Here is a 14,102-nt window from a genome sequence, read left to right as displayed (position 1 = left end):
GCACAAAAATGACGAAATGACAGATCCCTAAAAGTGAAGCCAAATCGTTTGAATTCTCCCCTAGTGGCCGGCTGCAGTATAGGTTAAAAACCCAGCCTCCATGTGAGCAGACGGGACACGCGTACAGTTAAAGAATTTTGTATTAAATATGGTTTCAACATTTAGCAAACACAATAGAGTTACAGTGATCCCAGCCACCACTGCTGCAACACCAGTACAGAGGAGACCCCGTCACTCACTAAGTAAACAGGCCACACCATCACATAATGGTTTGTGGTTGATAACTTGAGTTCCGTAACCTTTTCACAGAGAAGCACCGCAGCTTTCACCGAGTGGGTTGATGCAAATTATTTGACAGATAGTAAGTTAAAGTTCACCCAGTGGTTTTAGTCAGTGACAGTAGAGTGGGCAACAATCATCACACACTTGTTTAGTTCAGTAACTTCGGCCTAACGAGACGTCCTCTTAACGACACTACAGGGGAATCTCTCTGTAAAAGGGAAATGCAGAAACCGAGAAACGAGCCTGCAGTGTCGTCGCTCTTCTCTCAGACCGAACAGCTGACACCTCCGCAGTCGTCCTGCAGCGACAACACTGATGCCAGAACTGCTTTGATCAACACAAATCTACCAAAGTGGAGAAGCACGAGACGGTGTCCTACATCCTGAACGCTCAGCGGAAAGTAGAGCAACAATTACAAAGGGGAGGTAAATTAGAAGTGATAATATGTTCAAAACAATATAGAGCAATATGCTCAGTGTATGTGGCAGGAACGACCCGAGACTTCATGATTTTCATTCTTGATTTCCTGTTTTCTGTGAATTGTTTGATCTATAAAAATGAAGAAAAGAGTGAAAATGACAATTCCACAAAGCTCAAAATGACGTCTTTAATTTGTTGGATTTTTAAAACAAACAAAATGTTCAATTTAAGATTGAGCAAGAAAAAGACAAAAATGAAAAACAGCAAATCCTGAGAAAACTGAGGAGCTGGAGGCACGTTGACCTAATCACCTCGAACCAGGAGGTTATGTTTTCACCCTTGTCCATTTGTTTCAATCTTTAAATATCTGTTATTTTTGCTTGATAGATTATTTAAAATCATAACAAATTAGATTTGTATAAATGAATCTGTCAGGTGACAAATCGTTTCAGCACAACCGCTGCGTCAGGAAACATAAAACGTTGCTTCCTGAGCAACAAAGGGATGTTTCCCCCTGGACCCTGACATCACATTTTTACAATTTCATGGAGCGGCTACAGGCTGAGTCACCATTGTGTCACGTGAATCAAGAGATAGGAACAACATGTATTCAGATAAAAAAGCTGATGCAGTGTGACGTCCGGGCCCCCGACGCCACCCTGCCAAGAAGCAGTGGGGCGGTGATGCACTTATTGTCAAGTATCTGGTATGAACGTGTTGCTTCGTGCCTACGGCTCGTCAAAAAAAAAACGTCTCTCTTCTCTCCTGGCAGCCGCCTCAATTACGGCAGCATCACCCCCGGCTCCGTCATCCCTCCATCCATCCAGACTGGGTGTAATTCATCAGGGCTGGGGTGGCCTCCATTAGCGCTGCTCCGCGGGGACAGGACAGCCTCTGCAGCACTCAGGGAGCGCACTGGGGCCCCCGCACTTTACCCTAACAGCTTCATCAACTCTGCATCCCTTGAGCCAGCCACACACACACACACACAGACACACACACACACACACACACAAACACACAACCTCTGGAGGGCCCAATTAGCAACCATCACCTGTAATTCAATAACAACGCTCCCTTTCTCTCAGCCTCTCCAGCTCTCTCTCTCTCTTTTTTCACTCGACCGTGAATTTGCCTGCATGATTTCAAAAGGATGACTCCTAATGTTCTCCTGCGTCAACAAACAAATCTAAATCCACTCTGACGGGTTATGAAGGGGTTTGAATAGATCTGCATACTTTGTCTGCAAGCAAGAGGTGTCTCCCATCGCCTCTGTCTCTTCTTCCTCCCGGTGTTCATTTTTTTTACAAGCGCCATTTATCATATCGCCGGGTCCACGCGCTACAAATCAAGCCCACAGGACACAGGGTGGAGGACAGACACAAAGGGAGAATCCACATTTCTGCACTTCAACTCCACTCGGCGTCTAATCAAATCCTCTGATCCATTTCAACGTGTGGGCTCTCCATCCATCCTGCGTGGTGGGAGAGGGAGACTGAGAGACGGCAGCTCCACATCCATCCTGCTTTAAAACAAATATGACATCAAACTACATGAAGAGAAAGCTGTCGGCAGGACGCAAACACACAACCACGGTGTACAGTCATATTTAGTTACCATGTTAACACCTGTTTTTTAAATACGTGTGGGATAAAAACAGCTCGACCACATGAAAGTACACGTGTATAGGAACCCACACTTTCCTTCAGCCGGCTTCCTTTACACTCAGCTGTCAGTTTATTAGGAACGCCTCACTTCATTTAATAGTCTGATCCAACAGTCAATAAATATTCTCTTTGTGAAAAGTTCTGTTTTTGTTGAAACTCGGACAAAGAAGGTTATATAATTTGTTTCCACCCCATTTAAATGAATGAGACAGATCTGTATCTGTAACAAACTACCCCCTCTTCTTCATTCAGTGCAACATGTCACAGTTGCAGTTCACACTTTGACTTTCTGCCCCAAGCGAGTATAGAAACAAATTCTTAAAAAATGTCATCGAACTTTTTTCATCTCTGTGTGACTCCTCCCGTGTGAAACACACGTGAAAACACAAAGGGCTCACATGGACGGCAACAGCATTAAAGAGGAGAAATAAATCTCTGCACTGTGCTTCTAATCTAATTCTCCATTCAGCTCCCACCTGTCCTGCTGCTGCTGGCCCCCCCGAGGTCTCTGGGGTGTCTTTAGTGAGTCCAGGCCCCTCATAACCCACCTGTCCACCGCTCCTGATTTATGTCTCCTGAGACCACTGGGGCTGCTGGGAGGTGGCCTCCCCCAATTATCTTTTTTTAAAAAGCCCTATTCAATCACAGGGATTTGGGAATCTTCAAAGAATGTTCTGGTATGGCTAGTAGCTTCATATCGCTTGAAATAAAATATGTTATCAGAATAAATGACTGTCTGTGGTTCTTAGAATTATTGTAATAAATAATGTCCCTATGAAAATAATCTGGATCCTGTGAAAAAGGCATTTGCGCGGTTTTCATACAGTTTTGTCTATAATTCCGTTGCATATACAGAACGCCCCCTATTGTTCAACAACAATGCGCCTGAAGCAGTATCGGGACAAACAAAAACGCTGGTTAAATTATTGCATTGATTACGTAATTATCTATTGATATATACAATAACATTAAAAAAGATCTATTGTCCAAAAAGAGGAATTTACTTGTTGATTATGTCCAACATCAATTCATCTATCAGTCAATTGATTAATTAGTGGAAGAAATGTGAGAAAAACTGTTTGACTGATGCTCTAAAAACTAGTCACTAACAGCTTGTGACTGCGGTGAAGAACAATATTCTCAGAGGTCATAATTCAGATCTTCATCTTTGTTCTGTTTCCCTATCTTCTTTTATTTTCCCTTTTCATTATTCCCGTTCCTTCTCTCCTCTCAGCCCCACGTTCTTCTTTTTTTTTTTAAATGTTCTGCACCTGTTTCCCATTGGTTTACCTTCGAGATGTGTCCCAATTTGAAATGGAAGCGAATCAAAGTGAGGAGCCCGTCACTGGCAAGCGGCGCTCCTCTTCAATTACTAACATTCACAGGATTACGCCTGGACCGAGTCTCGGCAGCGCAGCGCCCTCAGCTGTGGCTCGGTGTTGTGCCCGAAGGCGAGCACCAGCCCGGGGCTGCGTTCTCACTGATTTCCTCTGAGCTCCAGGAGCCGCCAGCCTCGGCCCTGCTCTCAGGTGTAGCACGGGGAAGAACACAACTGAGAGTGGAGGATGGAAGAATATGCAAATTGTAGCACCACCAAAGGAGAAGGAGAAGGAGTTTCCCACCAGCTGAGTGTGAAAAGAGTGACCCCCCCCCCCCCCCCCCCCCTTCTCTTCCACACACACACAGGACTTTGAATGAGGCTCTTTCTTTTGCCACACACTGGCCTGCATGAGCGCAGAACCCCCACAATCACACAAACTCACAAACGGACGAACATGTGCATGAACTGCTGCTGGGATGCACTCGTATTGAAGTTGTCAGGCACATCATTAGAGGTGGGTGCTGGTCAGCAGCGGCAGCAGCAGCAGAATGAACCGTGTCCCAGCTCAGCTCTGGTTCACAGAGGAGTGTAGATTAAAATGTGAGCTGTTCCCTGCTGGGAAGCCTCTTGAATACATGAATATTCAGGTGGCTGAATGAGGACGATGAAAGGCATCAGCAGAGCAGGTTACTTGTGGAAATGGGTTAGACCACCTTAAAAGAAAAGAAGTTTGGCAGTTCCTCTGAGATTTTATGCACCGGTGGCGCTGGAGGTAAATTTCAGTTCTGGTTTCACATTTGGCTTTGTTTTTTAGCGTAGGCGGCAGCGAGCAAACTTCACAACACAAATTTTAAGAACCGTTGTAAGTTTAAAACAGGATTTGGCTTCACAATAAAATGATTTAACACGGCAGACTGCACTGGAAATGTATCTTTTTCCTCTTTTTCTCAACATGGCATCGGTCTCGCATTTTTATACCAGCAGAGCAGCTTCAAACTTTGAATATCTTTGATTCAAATTACAGCTTCAAATGGGCAGAGGTGTGTTTTCTAATTAACCAGAAAGAAAAAACACGAAATCCTTGATTTCTCTCGAGGACATTAATTATACTGACGAACTTCAGAACCACCTAAACACAGCTCCCTTCTGTGCTGTGACATGGTTATTAATGTTTTGGTTTTGAATGTGTGATAACACCCATTTACGTGTCCTAGATACAGAGGAAGTTTATGGATTATAAAGCCAGCTACAGCAAATTATTTTTTTCTTAATATTTTCTTCAGGATCCATCCGTCCTGTACCTTTTTACTGCAGCTCTCTTGTTGCACACATAACTCGAATAGTACTCAGAGGAGCGCACAACCCCACCAAGGCCCAACAGTCCCCTTAAATTCAATTGAGCTGCACCAAATTCCACACACTCATAGATTCCAGTCTCCTAAATATGCCAGATTTTTTTTAATCTACATCCATTTATTATTCCCTGGGAAATCGCCCTATCTCACAACATCACTATTGTCCGCCTCCTGATCCAGATCCAGATCATAACGTGGTTCCTCACTGACCGTCAGCATCCACACACTGTTCACTGCCACAGAGCCTCGTAGCACATGTGGCTCTTGTGTTTTGTGGAGGATCACAGCTCCAGGGCTGCTCCACTGACCTCTGACCTCTATGTGGACAACTGGGTGGGTGACTGGGGGGGGGGGGGGTTCAAATCTGCTGACCACACTGTTCACCAAGTTTCAGATTTTTCTAAACATCCCTTCACAGTCCAGCCTGAATGACGCGATTAGCTGCTTTCAGTTTTGAGGGCATCGCTTCCCCTCCACCTCCACTAATAGTTCTCATGTTCAGTGTTCATGAGCCGCTGAGGCCGATCACACCCTCAACACAACAGACACGTCTGTGCTGGTTCATGTGTTTTGGACATTTGAACCCACTTCATGAATATGTAGTTTAGATTACAACTTTTAACAACACACCACAAACATGTGTTAATGCACAGTGAACTGCTGCCATGTAAAAAAACACGTATCATTAAGTTTCTATACTGACTAGAGCCCGACTGCTTTATTATTGAGCTGATAAATATTGGCTGATATGAGCATTAAACATCAGGATCTGCGTTTATATTTGCTGATATGAAAACTTTTATTTTACAGAATAATCGAGAATCAGAAAAGACGTTCTATATATTTGATTGTTTTGGGGTTTAGATTATGGATTAAACAGAAAAATATCAAGACGGAATTATATTATCATTTCCCAGTTTGGAAATATTTGAGTATATCCGCCAAATTATCAGTATTGGACATTTCTCTTCTCCCTTATATCGGTATCAGACACCTAGGATTCAAACGCTTCACCTCAGCAAACCTTCAAACAGAAATACCCTACTTGATGGTTTTGAGGTTTTTACTGAAATGAGGTGTAAGTGACACGTTACTATTTATACCCACCATGCTGGGCTGGTTTCTTGCATCTCGCTCTGAGGATGCACAACTTCCATGTCGTCATCATCAGGCTCTGAATACATCATCTGAGTTAACTTGCTATGAGTGTAAAAACATTAGTACCCACCCGACCTGCCTTAACCGTCCATGTCTGATCTGTCAAGGTTCCTTCATCAGCTGACGTCACCTAATTGAAACGCAGCAGCATCAGCAGGAAGATATTTTCCCTCACAGGCATCGTGCTAATGCATGCAAATCCAAACAAGAAGGACTGTGTTGTTATGCAAAGCCTGGAGGAAAGTAGCTGTTTCCCACCTTGATGCTAGCACACACACACACACACACACTAACACCCACACACACACACACACACACAAACACACACACACACACACACACACATTACTCAATTAGTCACAGCAGCAGCATCAGTAGCCCTGACGCACCTCCCCCTCTGGACCATAAAAGGCAATGGGAGGGGTTAACGCTGACTCGCTAAAGACATCCTGTAGTGCTTTGTCATGCCACAGGCCCATTTGGGCAAAGGAAACAACACACACACACACACACACACACACGCACACACACCCACACACACACACACACACACACACACACACACACACACACACACACACACACACACACACACACACACACAGCAACATGAATGACCAGTGGTCATGGATCACTTAACAGCTACTGTTGACCAGGACCACGTCTAACAGCACTCAGGACTACTTTCCTCTGACCCTTGGACATGTGCATTAATATTCACATTACACTCAGGTCGTACATGACTGAAGTTAGAAGTTATAAATACATTATTTAAACAATATATCACAATGGCTTGAGAGACAGGAACGTGCAGATAAAATCAGGGTGCGGCTTCATATTCCGCGACTGCCGTGATAAACAATATCATAACGTCTATTATTCTGCATAAGTTTGATTATGTGAGCTCAGCAGCATGAATCCAGCCTGTGGTGAAGCACATTCGCGACACATACAAGCTCAGTATTAACTCAGGGGAAGGAGGACACTCACATGACTCCTCTGCTCTGTAGACAAGCGTAACTGGAGCACCTCCCTGTGACCTCAAGTAAAAATGCTTCATTCAGACACCGAGACATGAAGACGGCTACGAAACACACTGCAGCTCTCACACAAATCCCCTTTTTTCCTTCCAGAGAGCGCCCTGTACGAGGCCGGGTGCGAGGCTGTTGAGCTCTGCCACAGACACAACACAGAATATGGTCTTAAACCGGGACGCTACACTGATCTGAAGAAGTAAGATCAGAGGAATCTCAGTCTTTAAAACAGAGACACAAAGACAAACGCTTGACATCCGAGCATCAGACAACAGCAAGTAGATCAAAGGGCCTATCGCTCCACAGAGAGAGGGTTCATTTAAAATATAATTCAAAGCAACTTCATATCAACAAATGTCTATTATATATCAGCTGATTTAATAAGTACAGATGTTTCACGATACCGGCATCGGAGAAGCCTCAGACACTGTCGAAGATGACGGGTCGGGGGAATGAGCGAGTGCTTAAATCTACTGATCCAATAGAATCAATTAGAATATTAGTTTCACTTGGATAAAAAAAGCTATTATCTTTTTTTCCGGAAATCACTTCTTCAGCGTTGCTCCAAAACAGCAGTGGCGCTGCACTACCACTGACAAATACTATTTTTAGAGAGATGCAAGGCTTCAGCTATTTAAAGAAGTAATTGGTTTGAATTCCTCGATTTACGTGGGTTCTTTTTGAGTCATGACTGTCAAACTGGAGTAGATGATACAAGAAGTTCTATGACGTTCATTCTCTGCATGTATTTGTGTTTCAAATGGTTTATCCCGAGCCAGGCCATAGCAACCATCACTGCATACAGGGTGAGTAGCATACAGCTGCTAAAATACATTAGACAAGTTGTTGTTTCTCAAAATGCACGGGTATCGGAGGGGAACTGTGTACAGGCCGACATGTGAAGTCCATGTATTTGAGTCGGTATCAGAACGTCTCCGATTGAAGGTTGCACCACACGTTCCATTTCTCCTCAAACCTCCACAGGACCGACGCTGCTAAAGGCCGAGCCCTGGCTAGCTTCTACCTCCGAGCCGGAGAGCAGGCCGCTGTGTTTATCCTGTCGGAGGTATGTTAACACCAGGCCGCAATCCTGGAGTTCCTAAATTGCTGTGTTAGATTACAGCCCAGCGGAGGGCACGCACACACACTCACACGCTGACACACACACACACAAACATGGAGCACTTAAACGCGATAGGAAAGGCGTTGGATGACAAAACCGTGAGCGAGGCTGAAGCAGCAGCAGCAGCAGCAGCAGCAACAGGCCGTCTGCACGGAGGGCCAACACCTGCCATTTACAGTGGAGCTGCAGACGCCTGGCATGTGGCGGCGCTGGGGATGAGATCATTAAGGCAGCGGTCGGATTCATGCGAAAACAAAGATGACTTCATATTTCTACTCTACTCTACAGCTATCACACATCATATAAAAACGCAGGAAGAACAATGTCATGAACCCTGCACGCTGCCACCGCTCGCTTTAATCCTAAATGCATGGCAGACTCTTCGTTTAGGCGAGTGCAGTGAGGGAGAAGGGAAAGTTTTGGGGCGTCTCTTCAGGCCGATAGTAAGATGACACTCGTTCGCTGGGCTTTTACACACTGACATGTTTACAGCTGCTGCCTGGAGGGAAATCATCTCCGTGAAGAAGTAGAGCAAGGGCAACTGACTGTCAACTAGCATTAATACCAGGCAGGTTGGGGTTTTGTTTGTTGAGACAGGCGAGAGCAAAAACATTTGAATTGGGGAAGCACAACGTAACAGCGCGGGGGAACGTGAGAAAACGAGTCTCCAGCCAGTTTCAGACAAAACTCCAATGGGGCTCATTACGGATGAGATCAAACTACGGGAACGCACAAGGTGTCATGGCTTTAAGGAGATGGAAGTCAACAGCTGACTGCCAGGGATGCTCAAGGAGAAAAGATATTCAAGGACAAATCAAAGTCTGAGCTGTTTCTCACTAGTTTCAATCACAGGAGAAGTTACAAAGATGATGTTTATCTTAAATTACATAGAGAGGAAGTAGATTTGTCCTCAAACTCTGCCTCCAACAGAGAAAGGATGACGGATTACATCATCCATGTGACGGAGATTTAAAGAAATAAATCGATTACTTGTACAAATGATCGTCAGATTGATCCATAATAAAAACAATCCCTACTTTAGGCTCTAATCCATGACAAATAAGAAAACTCTCAAGCCAGGACAGTGTTACACGTAATAAACACGACGTTTATTTACTTTTAACGGTTTATTTAATTGAACTCATCAACTGAAACACCACGGCATCCGCCATTACATTTCCGCCAACACAAGATCCCCCCCCCCCACACACACCTCATGTGTGACCCGTGGTCCAAGCATAGGGTCAAAGGGGAAACTCTCTCTACCGTAAAGTACAGAGTAGAGGGGAAATGCATGTTAACAGACAGGACACAAGTCTCTGGGAAATGTCAGAAGGTCTCTCACTATTTAGACCAATCAAGTTGAGTAGAGCCGTCATGCAAACTCCTTGTCCTCTTTTAAATCTAAATTTGTATCTTTGTGCTATCTCTGTAACATTTTTCATTTCTGTATCTTTGCTGTGTTATCTTCAAATTGCTTTTAAATGGTTTCTTATTGTTTGCTTTATAGCTGTGTCCTATTGTTTACCTTGAATTTGTAAAGCCCCTTGTTACTGTGTTTTGAAAGGTGCAATATCAATAAGGATTATTTGTAGACAAGGTAATTATGATTGCTTTATTTGGACATTGATAAGTGATAAATGTAAATGTAAATGTTGTTAGTAGGCTCAGAAATGACCAAAAGCATTAAAATCTCTAAAGTGAAATGAAGCTATGGTCCCATTAGTGTTATGGGACGTAATTTAAGAAATGTCCATAAATAGCAGGTTTTCTCACTTTCTAGTCTGTGTCGTAATAAGAGCATATTATAAATATCAAATCATATGAATTGATCAGAGCACATCAGAGCTTCCTGTGACCCAGCAGCCCCATCGTGGTGACGGCAGCCTGCTGGTCATGGTGCATTAGCTCGGGCTAATGTTTGGCACTGATCAGCTCTTTTTGAAATCCCAAAGAGGTGAAGTGTGTCTGTGGAGGAGCAGTTTGTGTCACGAGGCTGAAAACTGATCACTATCAGGAAGAAAAAACACAGAAGGTGAGCGAGGCTGTGAAGAAAATGAAAAGAACACGCAGGCGAGTTTTTTCCCCCCCTTGCAGCTGATCACACGGACCAAGATGCGCACCTTCCCCGCCAGATAATCTCATTTTAAAAATCATATTTAGTAGAAGTCACAGCAGATTGGACTCTCAGGATGGTTCCCCTCGTGTATCTCCGCCCCGAGCAGAGAGGAAATCACGAGGAAGCCGGTGTAAAATGCACCTTCATAGGTGTTGCATCACCTTGCGTATACCTGGCTGTCTCCGGTCCAGAAAAAAAGCAGCAACCCCGCCTTCACTGCAGTAATGGTACTGACCGCCATTCCCCCCCCCCCCCCCCCCCAGCACACAGCGTGCGTTTGTCTCCGGAATTACCGCAACACAATAGATGGAGAGGCTTTGACTCGCGGCACGATGGAGGCATAAAGAGGAATAGCCACCTTGTGCACCGCGCGTTTCCCCGCACACACACACACGCACAGACCCACACACACACACACAGCTGCAGGACGCACTCGACCAAAACGGCTCCACGCACAAATAAATAAAACCCCCCGCACATAGAAGGGGGGGGGGGGGGAAGAGATGAAACATGCACAAGTGGGTCAGAAAATGCGTGTCGATGAGATAAATCCCGCGAGAATGAAGAAGGGAGGCGAGCGTCCATGCGGAGAAAAAAAAAACTACACAATCATCATCTCTACCTGCACAAGTTGACATCTGGAGCGGCTGCGTCTCTGCTCCTCCGCAGACACCGAGGCTTCGGGAGGCGGATGCGGTTCCGGTCACGGTCGAGAGCCGCAGGTGTTATTATGCGTTTCTTTTTCTTTTTTTTATGTCCAGGCCATTTGTCAGCCCCCCCTCCCGTTATCCGTGCGTGCAGGTAAACATGATGATGATGAGGATGATGATGGTGGCGGTGAGGAGGAGGATGATGATGATGATGATGATGATGGCTCCTGCACGGACGCACAGAGTCACCGTCGTGTCGTCATCAGCAGGAGGAGAGAGAAGGGGGGGGTAAGGTGCTTTCCAGCCCCTCGGCTCAAGCAACACACCTCATCGCGGTAGATCTGTGCAGATTTACTGGTTTTTAATAGGCTGATGCCACGTACGAGGGGGGGGAGCACAGGTAAGAACGCGTCCAATGAGGGAGTCTCCCTGCAAAGCTTCGGCTAAATTTAAAGTTACTGCACCGACCCTGCGTTTAAAGTGATATTTTTCCATATTCAAAATAGACCCGGACCACGTGCAGCTGTTACAGGACCGTGTTTATAGAGGTGTGATGGAGATGAGCTCCCGTTGTTAAAGGGTTATTACACCCAAAGCACCAGGGAAACAAACCACCACCAAGTAGCATGATGAAGCAACCCCAAAAAGACAACACATCCCACCCGATTTCACACGTGCACGGAGCAGCAGTCGAACATGTGCACGGTGCGCAGTTTGCACGACGGTCAAGAGGGAGAACCACGATGAGACGGGAAAAATGCAGGATTTACGAAGCTAAACTGGTGCAAACGTGGAAAAAACACATCCTCCAGAGGGTTTGTCCTATAGTTTAAAGTTATTGCACCGACCAAGTTATATTCTTATAATCTTTATCTGTAACAAATGGACCCAGGATGAGCCTCAGCCCACACGCACCTTTACTCAAACATCATGTTTGTAAAGGCATCATGAAGATAAACTCCACGTATCAAGAGGATTATCACACATTTAACACGACAAAACAAACAAACAGCGAGCAAGATAGCAGAGAAATGCCAGCCCACGTGTCTCCTCGTAATGACCCCCCCCCAAAAAAAACCAACAACATTTCAAACCCGATTTTACAGAAGCACAGAGCAGAAGACGAACATTTGCAATAGAAGCGATTTAGATGATGTTCAAGAGGAAAGAAACACGATGAGAAAGAAAATACGAAGAAATTACGAAGCCAAACTGGTGCAAACGTGAAAATACATTGTCCTAATTAAAAGTTATTGCACCAACCAAGTATTATTTTTATAATCTGTATCTATAACACATGTAGCCTCAGCCCACACGCACCACCTCTGACATGTTTCTAATGGAATCACGAAGATAAACTCCTTATTAGAGGATTATAACACATTAAACGCGACAAAACAAACACCGAGCGAGATAACAGAAGCCATAAATCTCCTTGTAGCCTCCGCAGCGATGCCAAAAACATCCTTCGTTTGCAGCATTTCACACATGTGCAACAAGCAGCCCCTCGAACATGTGCACTGTGCGCAGTTTGCATGGGAATCGAGCAGAAAACGCTGCATTTAAGGAGCCAAACTGGGGTGCAGATGATAAGGAAACGCGCACAAAAGGTGGAAAATAACGGTTCTTTCCGAGGAGCAACACTCTTACCTTCACTAAAGGGAACATGTGGTGTGGCAGTCGCAGCAGGGAGGGGTGAAGTGGAGATAAAACAAACATCCCATCTCTTTTAGACCATCACCGGAGCAGCGGTGCACCCACATTAAAACCAAACCCCCCCAACGCAGCAAATCCACTGCGATAAGCGGCCACAGCCCGTTCCCCCGTCCGGTGCGGAGCACGGGCAGCTAAAGTTGCATTATTCTGACCGGGAGAGAGAAGCTGAGGCATCCGGGGCCGAGTGGGGAAAACTAATCCCGCAACAAAAAAAACCTCGCCCTGAAAAAAAAAAAAAAAAAAAATTCATCCACTTAAAAGAACTACAAACTGCGCTGAACGGGCCACGTTGTTATGAGAAAGCCCCGCAACCTGCCGCCAAGAGTTGCTCTGCGTGGGAAAGTGGCAGAAAAGTGGGGAAACAAAGATGGAGAGAAAAAGTGTTGAAGAAGAACCGCGGAGGAGAAGGGGGACGCGCTCCTCGGGTTATTATAGCGGGCGGATAACGGTTCACTCCTCCGGGCGGCCCCCATGCACCGCTAGGCGGAGGAGCCAGCCAGGTATAACGGTCCACCACCAACCCCGGGACGCGGAGAGTCCACGCAAACTCCCCGAAACGTCCCCAACTCACTCCCGCAAACTCTCCGGGAGGAGTTCACCGGGGAGGGTCGGCTCCGGCGGCCGGCCCGGAGCTCTCAGAAGCGGCGGCGGAGGAGTTGGGACTTACCGCTGCTCCTCTTCGGGTTCGCCTGTTTTCTGCGCTTACACCTGGGGCCATCCGCCATGATCCTCTCGCTGAGTCTGAAACGCAGCCGCTCGCTCGTCACCTCCTCCCTCCCTCCCTCCCTCCTCCTCCTCCTCCTCTTCCTCACCCCCTCCTCACCCCGTCCGCTTTACGACATCACCTTCCCCCTCGCGCAGGAAACACCTGGTTCGCGACACACTGGCCGCCTTTACGGCATCACCTTCTGGGAACACCTCAGCACGTGGCCCCTCCTACCGGCCGCACATGGGTTTGTTTGTGGTGCTCGCGCATGTTGCACGAGCAGCCTCCTCCTCCGCTGCCCGAAATAAGGAGGTGCTCCGCGGCCAAGTGTTCGTCTGCAGGTGGACGTGAAGGGATAAAGGAGAGAAGAGACACGTGTCCGGGAGCAGAGGAGGAGTTCAGAGTCTCCATCAAGAGAAAGAACCAGTTTCATTAATGTTAAAAAACATCTACATTAAAAACAAAAGTCTGAAAAATAGAAGTTTATAGAAGTATTGCTTGGAAAATATCAAAAGTGCTTAATCAGCAGAAAAATGTTTAGTAAATCTTTT

At 45.9% G+C, this 14,102-nt stretch overlaps 1 protein-coding gene across 2 annotated transcripts in view; it reads right to left on the bottom strand.

Moving 5' to 3' along the window:
* Positions 1–13,825, bottom strand: part of LOC117777885 (zinc finger E-box-binding homeobox 1-like) — a 52,427-nt gene extending 38,602 nt beyond the window's left edge. The window contains exon 1 of one of the 2 annotated variants that reach the window (XM_034612954.1): positions 13,513–13,825. In XM_034612954.1, coding sequence (XP_034468845.1) covers positions 13,513–13,570 — 58 coding nt within the window. In that variant the 5' untranslated portion in view covers positions 13,571–13,825. Of the gene's footprint in view, positions 1–11,101; positions 11,394–13,512 lie in introns of those variants that run through there. The other variant, XM_034612956.1, reaches the window with a different exon arrangement.
* Positions 13,826–14,102: the final 277 nt, after the last annotated feature.

This window comes from Hippoglossus hippoglossus, chromosome 17 (genome assembly GCF_009819705.1).
Source record: "Hippoglossus hippoglossus isolate fHipHip1 chromosome 17, fHipHip1.pri, whole genome shotgun sequence".
In the NCBI taxonomy this organism is placed as follows: domain Eukaryota; kingdom Metazoa; phylum Chordata; class Actinopteri; order Pleuronectiformes; family Pleuronectidae; genus Hippoglossus; species Hippoglossus hippoglossus.
This window is presented reverse-complemented; position numbering and strand designations above follow the sequence as displayed.